At 42.7% G+C, this 15738-nt stretch overlaps 6 protein-coding genes across 6 annotated transcripts; 4 read left to right on the plus strand and 2 right to left on the minus strand.

Moving 5' to 3' along the window:
• Positions 1-2146: 2146 nt before the first annotated feature.
• LOC142952646 (gamma-crystallin M3-like) lies at positions 2147-3023 on the minus strand. The gene is made up of 3 exons (XM_076094488.1): positions 3012-3023; positions 2644-2886; positions 2147-2419 (listed from the first exon to the last, which is right to left on the minus strand). Exons 1-3 carry the CDS (start codon positions 3021-3023, stop codon positions 2147-2149), a joined length of 528 nt encoding a protein of 175 aa, XP_075950603.1.
• Positions 3024-4557: 1534 nt separating this feature from the next.
• Positions 4558-5355, minus strand: LOC142952642 (gamma-crystallin M3-like). Its single transcript, XM_076094486.1, has 3 exons — positions 5347-5355; positions 4952-5218; positions 4558-4836 (listed from the first exon to the last, which is right to left on the minus strand). The coding sequence occupies exons 1-3, from the start codon at positions 5353-5355 to the stop codon at positions 4558-4560; spliced, it is 555 nt and encodes a 184-aa protein (XP_075950601.1).
• A 543-nt stretch (positions 5356-5898) lies between these two features.
• Positions 5899-6971, plus strand: LOC142952645 (gamma-crystallin M3-like). The gene is made up of 3 exons (XM_076094487.1): positions 5899-5913; positions 5993-6241; positions 6693-6971. The coding sequence occupies exons 1-3, from the start codon at positions 5899-5901 to the stop codon at positions 6969-6971; spliced, it is 543 nt and encodes a 180-aa protein (XP_075950602.1).
• Positions 6972-8079: 1108 nt separating this feature from the next.
• Positions 8080-8970, plus strand: LOC142953047 (gamma-crystallin S-like). Its single transcript, XM_076095114.1, has 3 exons — positions 8080-8118; positions 8354-8596; positions 8695-8970. Exons 1-3 carry the CDS (start codon positions 8080-8082, stop codon positions 8968-8970), a joined length of 558 nt encoding a protein of 185 aa, XP_075951229.1.
• Positions 8971-10196: 1226 nt separating this feature from the next.
• LOC142952639 (gamma-crystallin S-1-like) lies at positions 10197-10918 on the plus strand (the record flags this gene model as incomplete). The annotated part of the gene is made up of 2 exons (XM_076094483.1): positions 10197-10448; positions 10605-10918. Coding segments are annotated over 2 exons (525 nt in total), but the record flags the coding sequence as incomplete, so codon positions are not given.
• Positions 10919-11407: 489 nt separating this feature from the next.
• On the plus strand, positions 11408-12632 carry LOC142952958 (gamma-crystallin M2-like). Its single transcript, XM_076095005.1, has 3 exons — positions 11408-11530; positions 11667-11909; positions 12357-12632. The coding sequence occupies exons 1-3, from the start codon at positions 11513-11515 to the stop codon at positions 12630-12632; spliced, it is 537 nt and encodes a 178-aa protein (XP_075951120.1). The 5' UTR covers positions 11408-11512.
• Positions 12633-15738: the final 3106 nt, after the last annotated feature.

Consider the following 15738-nt stretch of genomic DNA (forward strand, 5'->3'; position numbering starts at 1 on the left):
AATATTCAACGTCCCGTGAAGTGAACACAACCGCGGCCTCGCTTCTGTACACAGCAGCAGCTTATATATGATTTACAATTCAGACACCCTTTTTCTCTTCATGTCAGCATAATAACACGTTTGTACGTAGTTCTCTCAGCAATCCCTCCCTTATTGTTACATCATCTATAGACTAAGCTCTAGAACGCCGCTTCAACACAGGCGCCACGTGAGTGACTTTTGCAGTAGAGCTGTTGTTGTGAAGTATGTCACTGGTTTGTGTACATTTTAATAGTTTATTTATTGGGTTAACCTTTTCACGTGCTGAAATTACATCTTGTCGAACTTAAATATGTATCTTGTTCCTGCAGGCAGCTGGTCCAGAGGTCGACGATCACCATCTTGGATGAACACATCAGTCACTATTGTCAATTAATACCATGGAAAAACATCCACTGTGAGCTAGAAACATGAATAGTTGTACTTATTGCAAGTGAATGACTGATCAGATGGTGACAGTGTTCATTTATGGATCATCTTTCAGCATGATACTGAAAGTTATGTTGGGTTGTGTGATTATTGGACACATCTGTGGGACATCGTTTTGATTCCCTCCATTTTCTGTCCTGCACAGCTGCATTCTGAGTGACTTTTTTTCTGAATGATTTTCTACGTTTCTCTTGATGTCAATGAAATGCCTAAATGTCAGCTTTTCTTTAAATAAAACTAGTTTTGTCAAATAAAAAAAAAGTGTCTGAATGAATGAAACTTGGATGTATTTTGACAGTCAGAATTTATTGAAGATTTGACAGAAGAATATTCTTACTGCAAAGAAAACATGAGGACCAGCAGACAGTATAAAGACGGACAAAATATCATTATATATTTTACTTTTAGAGCTGTGTAGAACAAGTAAGTGACGTCTCAGAGAGTGTGTCGTGCAGAGATGAAAGGTCCTGCGGTTCGTACACCACCATCTCGTTCTCGTTCAGCATCAGAAGATCTACTCACCCTCCCTCCGTCTCGTCCGGCAGTTTGCTGCCGATCCTGATGAGCATGCAGTAGGCAAAGGGAGACTTGAGACCAGACTTGGTGAACTTGTTGAGCATCTTGGTGACAGCAAGACGGTCGTTCTTCCTGAGGTGATACAACAGGCCCAGGGCATGGTACTGGAATACGGGACACACACAGGAACCAACAACCTTCGGACTGTTGGGTGTGAGCTGTAACCACTCACACCCAACCAAAGATAGAATTGATAGTTCAGTTTATTGTTGTACATTCTGCATTCAAGAGGACAAACTGAAAAGAATGGTTCCTGCTGGGATTCAAACTAACATCCTTGTGTACAAAAAACCAACAACTTATCCACTACACCATGATGGACACATTGGGATTGATCTAGTTAATTATTATAAATGCAGCGCTAAGCATTCATAATAATCATAATTCATCCTATTTCTTTGGAGCATGTGGCCGAATCTTACCAGCGCTCCTTTAATGTGTCAATAAACATGTTAGATTCTTAGAAAACTCATATAAAACCAATAATGTATATGTATGGGGCCCTGTTGACTCGGATGCATAAACCACAGACACCTATCGACACTCTACTCTCGTATAAAGCCATGAAAGTCCCCATTAATATTTTATATTTCATTATTAATTACTCACTGCAATACGAATACATTAGAATACATTAGCTCTCCTGTATGTTCATATTTTAGACCTTATACTGTAAATTTGCTATACATGTTATTATACACGCTTGTATTTGTATTTTAGCCAACTTTCAGGAAAAAAACACATTTTTTTGCTCTTCATATGAGTCGATTCCGACAACTTAATCTGTCTATGAATCTGTATATTAATCTGAAGACCGCTGAGTGGGCCAAACTGTCACCGATCTAAAATGTGCTCAGAAAAGAATTCAAACAAAATATGCGTCAAATCATTTTATTGTGCGCATCACGCAGTTATAGAGGTAAATTCATCGTGGCTGGATTGCACAGTACAACTGGAAACTACATGCAAACAATGCACAAATCACAGTTTCAGGATAAAAACAAGGCTCCTTCTTGGCGCCTCTCACTTCGACATCTCGTTAATGTTAATAAAAACAAAAGCATCTGCAAAACCTAGTAGCTAAATATAAGGGATCAGACAGTTAGGACTCTGTGATGCGTCTGATTGAATTGAACCTCATGTCGTCGCTGCTCGTCTCCCTCAGGTTCCTGTACTTCCCGGGTTTCAGATAAAACATCCGGCCCTCGTAGTTGGGCTGCTCAAACATCAACCAGTAGCCTTCCATCACGTTGCAGGACTGCATGTCAGACATGTGATAGTGGTCCTGGATGGAGTCGCAGTCCTCCGTCAGCTCCTGCATCTGCCCTTCGAAGTTCGCTCTCTCGTAGATCCTCATCTTAAAGGGTCCCTTGTGCTGTTAGAGTACAACATGTCACAATCAATATGCATTGATCCAACAATTGCAGAAGCAATAACAATAGCAGTTTCTCCCCCTAATCACGTCCTGGAGACTCAAGTGATCCAGATGTTCTCCTCTGATTCTGGGTAAGAAGCGACCAAACATATCTCTCATGTTCCTTTACGTGACATGTCTGCCTCTTGTCTCCCCTCCTTCAGCGGTGTTGTGCTCATATTTACCACAGGGACAATGCAACAGGACTGGATGCAGTCGTTGAAGCCGATGGTGTTCTGGTACTCGGGGTACTCTCCCCGGGTCAGGAGGTACTGCTGGCCCGTGTAGTTGGGCTGGTCGTAGACCATGAACGCCCCGCTCTCCACCCTGCAGGAGCTGCATCGGCTCAGGTGAGAGACGATTTCAGAGCAGTCGCTGATGCACTCATACGAGCGGCCCTCGAAGTTTCTCCCCTCGAAGAAGACGATCTAGAGACGAAGACATTAAGAGAAGCTACATGTGAGTAAACGGGAGTTTTTTGGTACATATACAGTATAAAAGTCTGAGCTCGAGGCAGCATCTGGCTGCTGCAGCGGTCTGCACCCTTCATTACCTTTCCGCTCATGGTCGCGCTATTTGATTTCTGTTGTCCTTCCCACTGGCGCTCTGCCTTTTATGCATCATGTGACATCAAAAGAATCTGGCCCCTCAATTGTACAAAATGACTGAGTCAGCTCATCTGCGTGGATGTCCCCTACTGTATTATACAATCGAAGCTGCGGACAGATTAAACAGTAGTGGTGCAGAGTTCACAGTGACAAAGCAAACTCTGGTTATTGCATTACCTTTGTATTTCATTTTCTTTATCGGGCACGTTTACGTCGAGGGAACAGTATACAACAGACCCGAGATTAAGTCAAATGCTTTGATTTAAAGCTGAAATATCACTTTTGAAAGCAGAAATAACACTTTTTTAATTGATAAGAAATAAAACACAACATGGCTCAGTTCAGTCGGTTCAGGAGTTTTGCAGCTACAGCCGTACTTGTTCTGGTATCACCAGTTTATTGTGGCCAAAGTTATCAAACGTTTTCATGGATATTACTGTTCATCTGACTTTATCACTGACACACTTTTGCTACATTACATTTCATTATGTCTGAAATGAACATTTAAATGGTTTTGACACAAACACAGCGGTCCTCACTAGGAGGCATGTTTGTTTCATTGTCCTATAATCACCACCAGGTTTACATCATCTCTCCGAGCAAAACAACATCTCATTGTTGCCCAAAAGCAGAATCTCAATAATGTGTGTGTCCTGCTTATCAAAATGTAATATTATCCAAACTAATTCATGCTCCTCAGAGGTTGAAATACTCCATTAGCGTCCCTAGCACGATAGCTTAGTTCGCACGATATCTCAAAATATAACATGCTGATTGCCATGATATTAACTGAGTACATTAAAGTCCTCAAGGGGGATACAACTTTAAGAATTTATTAATCACATGACCTTTCCTTTTAGCGCCACCGTACCGTCAGGACAGACTGAATATTTACTCAATGCCGTCCAAAAGTGAATGACAAACTGCATTTTATACTTCTCCGTGTTTATTTAGGCAAAGAAAAAATACAAAATATCCATTCATATTGGCATGTTTTTATGATATATTATGACATGTTTGTCGTCAACGTTGAACCAGGAAGTTGCTCCGCAGTGCTGTGCTGTACAGTAATGGTGCTTACAATGGGCAGTCTAAGTAAAGCCTTCGTGTCATGTTTGGATTAAGGGGAGGTTGTAATAATGGTGGGGAAGAAAGTGAATCACTAAACGTTCAGAGTGGAGGTGTGAGGAGTCGACTGTTGGGGAACTTGAGGCCTGATATATACACATAAATAGTACTACATAGTAATATTAATGCAGTTTAAAAAATACCTAACAGCTGTTCTCAAAGAACCTCTCACAAAATGTTAACATGGATACATGAATGACTTTAAATCTATATTTAGGGATGAAAATGTCAATGTTTCCCTCTGACCTCTTGGGGGACTTTCACCACTGCTTCATTGCAAAGCATGTAGTCACACCCAGCGTAAAGAAAACTACAAAACAGCAGAGAGATACTTCAAAATATGATCTTTATTTTCAACGACAATCAGCAGTTGTCCGTGATGCGCCTGATGGAGCTGATTCTCGTCACGTTGCTGGCCCCCGTCTCCCTGAAGTTCCTGTACTCTCCCGGCCTCACGTACATCATCCGGCCTTTGTAGTTGGGCTGCTCGAACATCAGCCATTGGCCGTCCGTCACGTTGCACGACTGGCAGTCGGACATCAGGTAGCGATCCTGGATGGACTCGCAGTCGTCCATCAGCTCGTGCATCTGGCCGCCGTAGTTCTCCCTCTCGTGGATCTTCATCCTGAACTGCCCCCTGTGCTGTTGGAGCAAGACATGTCGGTTTCTAGACCGCCTTTTTCTGGAGTCTATCAGAGGCAACATAGTTCCCTATTCACCTAACATGCATGTCTGCCAAACTACCAAAATGTCTTACCATGGGGATTATGCGACAGGAGCGCACAGTATCCATCATGGCCATTCCCATCATGCCCATCATGCTCCCTATGCGCTGGAAGTCGGAGTACTCCCCTCTCTTCAAGAACACCTGGTTACCTATGAAGTTGGGGTGGTCGTAAGCCACGAAGCACCCGTTCTCCACCCTGCAGGAGTTGCAGCGGTTCAGGTGCATGTGGATGTCGGCGCAGTCGCTGCTGCAGTCATAGGACCGACCCTGGAAGTTCCTCTCCTCGTAGAAGATAATCTGCAGCAAAAAACATACAGGAAAGAATAGAAAGCAGCAGTTTGCATCATACATGCGTCTGTAAACTATTCATCAATGTATTTCTACAGCACCAGATTTCCCTGATACAAACACATGATAAATATTACCCTGCCCATGGTGACGCTTTCAGTTTCTTTTGCAAATGCTGCCAACCCAGCGCCACTTTTATATAGACTATGAGCTGCAGACCACCTTGCACACCTTTGTGTGAAACATCATGACTCATCACGAGGTGCACGTGGTTCTGCATTCATTTTTTTCACAGCGAACCTCAATAGTTATTATTGTATGCTGAATGTTTGGGAGGTCAAGTCAGGTCATAACAGCAGCAAAACGTTCCTCAAATGATGTTTTATTGATTTTTACTCTTCAAATGTTACAAGGCCAAAGCTTTGCTGTGTGGCATTTGTTCAATACTTTTAGTGTAACCATAAAGTTGACATCTGATAATCACACCACTAATCACACCGTAATAACTACTGCGGGTTCTGACATACAGTGAAGTCTGCCACCCTATAGTGCTGCACTGTGCCACAATATAGAGTGATGACTCAAAGGTTTCAGCACAAGCCATGTGGAAATACTACGGCTGTGCAATGTATAAAAAGGGAAAAGGGTCGATGTTGATGCAGTACGTCTGGGATTAGCTCACAAATATCATGGCCATGGGGAAGGTAAGTGAAGCTTTCAAAACATCTGAGACACAATAACATTGAAAAGAGTTAAGATGTTGATCAAGATCGGTATTCGCAGATCATATTCTATGAGGACCAGAACTTCCAGGGCCGGTCCTATGAGACCAGCAATGACTGCCCCGAGCTCACCTCCTACCTGAGCAGGTGTAACTCCTGCAGGGTGGAGAGCGGCCTCTTCATGGTCTACGAGAGGCCCAACTTCATGGGCCAGCAGATGCTGGTGAGGAGGGGCGAGTATCCAGACAACCAGCGGCTGATGGGAATGACTATGAGCGACTGCATCAGGTCCAGTCTGATGATCCCCATGGTAGGTTCATCAGCTGTGTTAGTGTGGGCACAGTCGTGCCATTACAGGAGGGATTCCTCCACATTATTGCAACTAAAAAGACTTGCAGAGCATGCGGTAAACAATCTAATTCTGTAAGTTCACTGAGCTGAAAGGACACCCGACATGTTGGACTCCAACTACGTTAAAAGCAGCACAAATTTTAAATATTTACAGTTTTTTAGTTTACCAGTACGGAGGCCCAGAACAGCCATGGTTGCAATAATTAAATATTAAGATCACAAGTCAGTTTTCATGTTATCATTACAGTTGTTTTCTTGAGATAATGAGATCATAAGCTTGGGGTAACCAACCGTTCTGCTTCCGTACCCCAGTCTCATCACACAAGTAAAAAACCACTGACGTGTAGATCTAAAGGTCGGGTTCAGTTCAGACGTCCACAGTCATTTCCCTGATGTTTCCTCGTCTGCAGCACAGAGGACCCTTCAGAATGAGGATCTATGAAAAGGAGAACTTCGGGGGCCAGATGCACGAGCTGATGGACGACTGTGACAATATGATGGACCGTTTCCGGATGTCCGACTGCCAGTCGTGCAACGTGATGGACGGCCACTGGCTGATGTTCGAGCAGCCCAACTACAGAGGCAAGATGCTGTACCTGAGGCCAGGAGAGTACAGGAACCTCAGAGAGACGGGGATGAGCAACATGATGAGCTTCAGCTCCATCAGGCGCATCACCGACTCCTGTTAACTCTGAATGTACCGGTTGGGAAAATAAAGCAAGCTGAAATCTAATGTTTCTGATTCCTGAATGTCATTCTGGTGCAAAGTTAAATAGTGACGCCTACTGTTCGGCCCTGAGCAGCCGTTTACTTTCACTCCATGTCACCGTCTGGTGCGTTTATAGAAGCTCCGACATTCAGAATTTGAGAGTGAGGTATTAAAAAACCAAGCCCACAGGGGAAGCAATAAGCAAACAGGAAGGTTGTGAAAAGGATCATTAAATATTCCCTCCATTAAAAAGATTAGCTTCCCACAAAGCAGCTCCAAGCTGAACTGAAACTTCTGGCCTGGATACGTTTATTTAGTCCAAACACTTGTTTTGAATCACTGACCTTTATGTCAGGCGTTTTGACCACTCAGCTTTTGGATAATTTAATATAGCCCAGAATGGACAAACCAAACAGGGGCTCCAGAGAGAGACTTTTGTGTTTTTTCGTGACATGAAGGCCACCGTAGTTCTCTGACACGCTCGTTAAAGTGCCGTAACATGAGCCTCAGAGTGCAAAACCGCCGTCTTAATTCTGCTGCTTCCTAAAGTAGGCGAGGCGAAGGTCCTGAAAGATACCACGCCGCTAACCGGTTATGCATTTAACGGCTCACGTTACCGCAGGAAAGGGAGAAGTGAGTGGAGGTTTCATCAGCTGGTTGCAATTTATAACCTCATCACTAGATGCTACTTAATCCTTCACACTGCCACTTAAAAGACAAAAATAACCTGCATGGGTGTTATTCTGTGTTGCCCATGAATAAATAAACACACTTTTACACCCTACACTTGACAATAAAGTCTAATTTACCTTTAAACTCCCCTTAACACCTTTATAATAACAGGAGGGTGGTTAAATGACTTGCAACATAAGCTCAAGATGACAGTTATACAGTCCACACATTAGAATTAAGGTGTTAAAATGTATCTAAAGCAGAACCAACTTTTAGAATGGGAAACACTGACAAATAAAGGCAGTAACAGTGGTTTAAAGTCACCATAATGTTATCATTTGCAGCTGTAAGTAGGAGAAAATTGACATTCTTTCCATCACCGTGTGCCACTGACCCTCTGCCTTCACTGTTCCAGCATGTGTTTGATACAGAGTCGCCATCAGACTGGAACAAAGGCAAATCAAACTGCACCAAGCTGTTTTGCTGATATGTAAATCTCCCTCATTTGGGTATCAAAGACTTGCCACGCTCTGCACATTTTGTTTATCGATAAATACTTTGATGGGGCTGCAGCAAAGAATGAGGTTTACAGTGCATCCAAATGGGGAAGGTGAGATAAAAACCTACTGCAGCTTTTTAAAGATACTCATGTTCAGGAAAATACTCACAACTTTTCCTCTTCTGCCACAGATCACATTTTACGAGGAGAAGAAGTTGCAGGGCCGCTGCTACAACTGCAGCAGCGACTGTGCCGACCTGCACACATACTTCAACCGCTGCAACTCCATCCGGGTGGAGAGCGGTGTGTGGGTGATCTATGAGAGGCCCAACTACAAGGGTTCCCAGTACATCCTCAGCCCCGGGGAGTACGGGGACAGCCAGCAGTGGATGGCCTTCAGCGAAAACGTCAAATCCTGCCGCTCCATAAAGAATGTAAGAGTCTGTTTTGTGCTTAATGTAGCCTGTGACCTGAACATACTGTATGTTCCCCAGAACAATGTGTTCATCTCATTAGTGTCTTGTGTTTCTAGGCGTATGGCAGTGCGTGGAAGATGAGGCTGTACGAGAGGCCAGACTTCGGAGGTCAGATGGTGGAGTGCTCCGATGACTGTCCCTCAGTGTACGATACCTACAAGCTGCGCGAGGCGTACTCCTGCGTGGTGGCCGATGGAGCCTGGGTCTTCTACGACCTCCCCAACTACAGGGGCCACCAGTACCTCCTGGAGCGTGGCGAGTACCGGCAGCACGGCGACTGGGGGGCGGCCTCGCCTGGCGTCGGCTCCTTCCGCAGGATCACAGAGTTTTAACTTTAAGCCCAGACTAGAAAGTGATTCAAGGGCTTCCCCGATGCCCACACTCACACAACACCATCAATAAATGAGAAGCAAACTCTGACTGTTCTCATGGCTTTTCTGTAAACATGCCTCATGCTGGACCACTGGTTTTAATTTGATACTAATTTGAGATAGTTATAATCTCATTATCACATACTAAAGGGGTACTACAGGGATTTTTCAAGAGACTGATTAAAGATTATAAAAAGATATCCTGACTTTTAGTTCTCCCATAATGTAACTCAGCAGCCTCTTTCCCCCACACCTTTAAACTCCATGTTCCCAGTTCGTACCACATGTTTCCTGTTATACATTTATATCATACAAAACAAATATTTGGAGAAAGAAGTTAAAACTTAATAACTTGAGATAATGCAGTAATAAAAAAAATAATCCCAGGATAACTGGCTTCATACGACCAAATGTTTTCAATCCAAACAAAAAAGTGAAAATATTGTCCTGACTAGAAGAAAGGTTTGGTGGGTCACCAAATGCATTAGGAGTCATCTTCTGGGGATCATGAATATATGCAGTATTTGTCTGAATAAATCTGTTCAACAGACTGACAAGAGTATACCATTACTGTGGACAACAATATTTCAATTTATCAGCATTTTTGGCAGATACATTTTAGCTTTAACATCATCTCCTGAACTATTATCACGCTAAAACAGTTAAACTACTACTGAGGTCAAGAGTGCACCTTGTTTGATAGGAATCAGTTATGCGGTGTGTTAAATCACGACTCGGTGTCTCCTGTAAAGCCTCTGGAGCTTTCCCTGCGGTGTCACTGACTCAGCTCAAAGCGCTTCATATCAAACCAGATGTCCTGCAGTGGCCTTGTTGTTGTCAGCACGCTTTGCTGCATCCAGTGGCTTTTGGGGATGCTTTGCACTTTGTGTTTGCATTGTTTGGGGGAACAGGATTCGCCGCTTCAGGACAATGTGATGAGCCTGGATAAATATTTCCAGTTCACACAGAAAAAACCATGTGCTTAGTTTTATTGTTCTTGTTCTGTATAAAGAGAATATTGGAGGTGACTGCTTAAATCTTTTATACAACACAACCAAAACTATTGCTATTAACTATGAAGAAGGTGCATTTTCACATATTTAATGTAGCACATACAGTATTCTTAAAGGTACATGTGTGAAAACGATTTGCATGTATATTAAAAATGTAATTTTTTGTTTGTATACTTTTTCAAGATCATCTTCTACGAGGACAGAAACTTCCAGGGTCGATTCCACGAGTGCGACAATGACTCCAGCGACCTGCACACGTACTTCAGCCGCTGCAACTCCATCAGAGTGGAGGGAGGATTCTGGGTAACCTACGAGAGGCCAAACTGCATGGGCTACCAGTATGTGCTGAGTCCGGGAGAGTATCCAGACTACCAACGCTGGCTGGGCATCAATGACACCATCCGGTCCTGTCGCATTATTAGGAACGTAAGTCAAAATATGTTAAGTCTTGGTGTTAGTTACTTTTATGCTTTTGAATATTAGCTTTTTTGTTTTTGTTTGTTTTAGTCTGCATATATATTTTCTTACTCAATCTTTAATTGTTGCAAATGTTCAGCGTCTTTCATTTTTGTATTCTTCCAGTTGGGGAACTCGTGGAGGCTGAAGGTCTGGGAGAAGCCCAACTTTGAAGGCCAGACGACGGAGCTGGCAGACAACATGCCTGTCTTCCACGAGCGCTGGCACAGCCGTGACGTCCACTGCTGCAAGGTGTTCGAAGGCGCCTGGATCTTCTACGAGCATCCGAACTACAGGGGGCGCCAGTACCTGCTGGAGAGGGGCGAGTACAGGCGGTACTCTGAGTGGGGGGGCGTGCAGCCCACTGTGGGATCCATCCGTCGGGTTAAGGAAAACTAGCCATGTCATTCTTTAAAAAGTGGAAAAAGGCTGAGCGCACATCTTGAAAAATAAAGTCATGATACGACATGATACTCTTTTATTTTATTTTTTTCCCCTAAAAATCTGCATTATTAACCATATTTGATGTCACATATTTAATGGGTTTCAATTCACAATCAGTTATTTATTTTAAAGCTACTACAAGGAACTTTCATTTTGTTTTGATTATGGCGGTCCCTGTGGACAAAAGCGGTAGTGTTTCCGAGCACCAGGGTCCCTTAAGAAAACCTCTCATTTTATAAAAACTAATATTCTATTCATAAAATGCAATATCTTGACTGGTGATAGGTGGTGAGTAAAAGTAAATGCTATAGAAACTCAGTACATAAAATACGACATTACAGCATGAATAATTAAAACACAGTGACAGCATCCAGTCACAATTTCAGCAGCACCACGGGAGCAATCGGACATGTACTTTAAAACAATTGCAGCATCAGCTAATGTGCCAAAGTTAATGGGGAGCTCATTTGAATGACAATAAATCTACTGGCAGTGCATTTCATCAGCCTTTAAATCAAAGTGGAGCATCAGTAATGCAGTGTGAACGAGGGGCTTTGACTTGATAGGGTGAGGAGGAACATAAGGTGAATATGGAGTGCACGGGGAAGGTGAGTACTATTTAATACTATGATTCATTTACACATGCAGCAGACACAGAATAAAGCTAAATTAAAGGACACTGTCGCAGAGTGAATTGCTTTAGTGTCATTTCTACTAGATGGTCTAACAGAGTCCTGCTTGCAGATCTTTTTCTATGAGGACAAGAACTTCAAGGGTCACCACTATGAATGCAGCAGCGACTGTCCCGAGCTCAACGCTCACTTCCAGCGCTGTAACTCCATCCGGGTGGAGGGCGGGGCCTGGGTCATCTACGAGAGACCCCAATACATGGGCTACCAGTACGTCCTCGTGAGAGGGGAGTACCCCAACTACCAGAGCTGGAATGGCTTCAACGACACCATCCGCTCCTGTCGGCTCATCAGACATGTAAGTCCTGGAAAACATATAGTGATCATATAATGTATGCTTTTTAATTTGATTCAAATTGTAGGTGTTTATATCATCAGTTTTTTGCCCACTAATAGCAATGTAGCTATGGGCAATGCCCTTGTACTTACATTACATTATTAATGTGCTGTTTTATCCAAGTTTTTGTCCAGTAGTAATAGTCTAATACTGCTTGGTTTTTCCTTGGATGTGCTGCTTGATGATACAAGAATAATGCAAAATGTACAATAAAAACATGAAGTGGTCTGTGAATATAAACTGTATATTCACTAATGACCCATAGAAGGTTAAAGGAATAGTTCAACAATTAGGAAAGTACACTTATTGTCTTTCTTAAGGAGAGCCAGGGGGAAAAAAGGTTAAAAACATGGCCACCTTTAAAGCTCACTAACAAACACGTTATATTTTGCTTGTTTAATGTTCAAGCCTTCTAGCATGCACAAGATCCGCATCTACGAACGTCCAGACTTCGGTGGCCAGATGGTCGAGATCAGCGAGGATCTGCCCAACCTGGTGGACCGCTGGCGCTACCGTGACATTCACTCAGCTCACGTCCAGGACGGGGTCTGGGTTTTCTACGAGCATCCAAACTACATGGGACGCCAGTACCTGCTGGAGAAGGGCGAGTACAGACGGCACGCAGAGTGGGGGGCCCTTCATCCGTCCGTGGGCTCCATTAGACGTGTTGTGGACTCATCTTAAACCATATCACTTCCTGTTTCTCACCTTCCTCCATATTACCCTGGACCTGACTCACCTGCAAATAAAAACGCACTGACTGAAGCAGAAGGGGAAATATTTTATTTGGTGTGATTACGAATTAAATCAAGATGGAACAAATAAATAGACATTTTCGAACATGGACGTTACAGTTTAACCTTATAGGGTTCATCTTCTGGGAGCATGACATTTCATGAAAATAAACATCTATATTCCTTGTTTACAAGTAGAAACTTGGCCTGTTATTGGTGCTAGACAAAAGATCAGGGAGTCACCAAAAACGTTACGATCCATCCTCTGGGGAAGATGAATATCTTCTTCATATTTCACAGAAATTAGACACATTTTAGAAGAAGTCTCATTTGCATGTGGCTGGCTGTGAGTTGGTTGCTTATAGTTCTTATCTCACTGACAGGGACCCATTATATGTGAGCAGCCAATGTTCTTTAGATGGCAGCCGAAATGCAGCAGAGAGGTGTAACGAAATCCTGGTGCACAGACACAACAAAGTTAAAAGATAGTGTCCAACGACACAAGCCGCTCTCGTACTTACTTAAGACTCATTCAGATTATTTACTTCAGTAAAAGAAGTAATACTGCAATATAAAAGTCTTGCATTGAAAATAATTGGAAAATATTATTGTGTTATTAGTTCCCGAGTACAGGAGTCATTTAACCATCAGGATGTAAGCTTAAGAGCCACCTAGTGGTGATAGAACGTCAATAATAATAATTAATGCTCAAATGAACCATCTGGACACTGGAAGCTTCCACTTGTTTACACAATGTATTTGGTAACTTTGCATTATTGCAACTACATCATATTTACAATTCTAAAAAGTCAGCAAGTAAAGGGATACTACAAAAAGATTCCGAGAGAACTCTAGTAGACCTTCAGGAACAGGAGAGAGAACATCATAAACACAACCTGCAGACACATTTGATAAGAAACTGTAATTTCCTGACACACAGGACATGTTAGATCATATCATGCTTGTTTATCTGCCAGAGCGGATGAATAAAAGTCTGTGGTTTGATGTCCACGCAGTAGTAGACGTGTGAGGGCCGAGTAAACAGGAGACGCTGCAAATCAGTAACAGAGCTGCTGAGCTCAGCTGATTTTTGAACTGGAACTTTTATCACACGCACAGATCGTTTCTGGCATCCCATGATGCTGATCAAGCAGTTTCTAAGAACACAAACAATCATTGCAACCTGAAACAAATAACTATTCTTTAACTTGCACAAAGGGTTTCTTTGTTGCATGTATTGTGTTGCATATTGAAGCATTATGCACATGATTTACATTTTACACAGTCCTTTATTTCTATTTTTCTTATATTTCTGAATGTTTGTATGTAAGAGCAACTTTATGAATTCCTCCCAAGGATAAATTAAGTATCTCTGACTCTGATGAAAACCTCATGCTAGTCTGTGAGTACACTAAATACCAGACGTAATACACAATCAGGTGGCATGCTCAGTGATCTCTCTGCAGCGAATGAAGCGGAAAGAGATCAAAGTGGAATTAAAACTGCTTTTCCACGCACTGAGATGAATGCACTTAGTCATGTGTGATGCTGGATTAAATCTAGCACACATGCAGCAGCTATACACTGCGTGTCTCGTTGTGATGGCTTGGAAAAAGACACAACAAAAACATCTTGACTGTTGTCATGCATAGTGTTAAGAGGCGAGGTGCAGTCGTTGGCTTATCGTTAGATGATTTTTTAAAGTCCCACTTAACGTGTAGTACAATAAGTTGTTATTTAGGGCTGCCACCAATTTATTATTTTCAATCGATGATTATGTCATTATGCCAAATCCTAAGTAATTTTGGTAAACTATATTGTGTTATGTATTATTGGATTAATGTAATAATAGTAAAATAATAGTAATAATAGTATCAAGTAGTAATAATTCAGCTAAACTATTCCACTTATTTATTGCTATTTTTACAATAATTGTATTTGTTTGTGCACATTTAGAACTGAGAAGTTAATCAATGAGTGTTAATTGATTCATGATTTATTTGTTTATTTTCGTCGCTGGCCCTTTAAGAGAGCTGTGGCGACATGAATGAAACGTAGCCATTCATAAAAAACACAACCGACGCGCGTCAGAGCAGTCTCGAACGCGATTGGCTCGCCCTTTGACTGGCTTCGTGCTCCAGCCAATGGGAGAGCAGCACAGGGCTCTGGGTCAGATCCAGCCCTCAGATCTCTTCATTGACAAAAATCCACAGCCGAGAGTTTAATCCCAGGAGCTGCAGGGGATGTAGACAAGAAACTTCACTTATCAAGTGAGTGCTTAATTGTTACTATAACACTTACGTACGCGCGTGGGGGCTTTTATTTAGCTTTGTTTGGTCACATCGACCGCATCGTCGCGGTTTGTTTCCGGCTGCGAGGGCAGCAGAAATGGGTTAAGAGGCGAACGCCATTTTCGCACAAATCAAAGGCAACATTTGCGTCCATTTCCCCGCATCTGTCCGCTCTGCAGAGAGGGGTTTCCGCCTGCAGCAGCTGTCTTTGCGGCCTGTTAGCATCGCGAGTCTGTCTCTGTGGTAAATTTCTTAATGGAGGAGCTGACCCCCCACTCCTCCTCCTCTCCGCGAGGATCAAGTTTCACTTCATTGAGAAAAACAAGGAGGTCCCACCTCACGCGCTGGTCTCTCCTGTGCGTCACGCCAAATCCTATTCACTAATCTTTGATTTTTGTTCTATTTAAGCGCAGCTCACGGGGTCATAAATAGCACTAATATGAGTCATGTCGTTTGATGTGGTGTTGACGTCATTACAGGGAACGAACCAAACTTATGTTACAACTTTTTTGCGTGTTATTAACGCCTCAGTCTTCGGACAAAAGCAGTGGTGAGAGGTGTTGTTTATCTACGGAAGCCCTCTGCAGTCATCAAAGGTGATTTGTGACTTCCAGATGTTGTGATCACCATCTAACAATTATGAGATGAAGGTGTGAGACCTTTTAATCTTATAATCTAGTTTGAATGAGCCTGATGGGGTACTTTAAAAGCGAATATCTAAACAATAATAACTATTAGTTGAGTTAAAGTCTTGCTGGACCAGAA

Source organism: Anarhichas minor, unplaced genomic scaffold (genome assembly GCF_050575085.1).
Source record: "Anarhichas minor isolate MPS153535 unplaced genomic scaffold, ASM5057508v1 ptg000018l, whole genome shotgun sequence".
Classification (NCBI taxonomy): domain Eukaryota; kingdom Metazoa; phylum Chordata; class Actinopteri; order Perciformes; family Anarhichadidae; genus Anarhichas; species Anarhichas minor.

Excerpts from the sequence above, each read along its gene's own strand:
- LOC142952642 (XM_076094486.1), bottom strand. Across the intron at positions 4,837-4,951 it reads CCTGTCGCATAATCCCCATG|CACAGGGGGCAGTTCAGGAT; the intron begins GTAAGACATTTT and ends TTGCTCCAACAG.
- LOC142952646 (XM_076094488.1), bottom strand. Across the intron at positions 2,420-2,643 it reads CCTGTTGCATTGTCCCTGTG|CACAAGGGACCCTTTAAGAT; the intron begins GTAAATATGAGC and ends GTACTCTAACAG.
- LOC142952958 (XM_076095005.1), top strand. Across the intron at positions 11,910-12,356 it reads CCTGTCGGCTCATCAGACAT|CCTTCTAGCATGCACAAGAT; the intron begins GTAAGTCCTGGA and ends TTAATGTTCAAG.
- LOC142952645 (XM_076094487.1), top strand. Across the intron at positions 6,242-6,692 it reads CCAGTCTGATGATCCCCATG|CACAGAGGACCCTTCAGAAT; the intron begins GTAGGTTCATCA and ends CCTCGTCTGCAG.
- LOC142953047 (XM_076095114.1), top strand. The coding sequence starts at position 8,080 with ATGTGTTTGATACAGAGTCGCCATCAGACTGGAACAAAG. Across the intron at positions 8,119-8,353 it reads GCCATCAGACTGGAACAAAG|ATCACATTTTACGAGGAGAA; the intron begins GCAAATCAAACT and ends CTTCTGCCACAG. Across the intron at positions 8,597-8,694 it reads CCTGCCGCTCCATAAAGAAT|GCGTATGGCAGTGCGTGGAA; the intron begins GTAAGAGTCTGT and ends TTGTGTTTCTAG.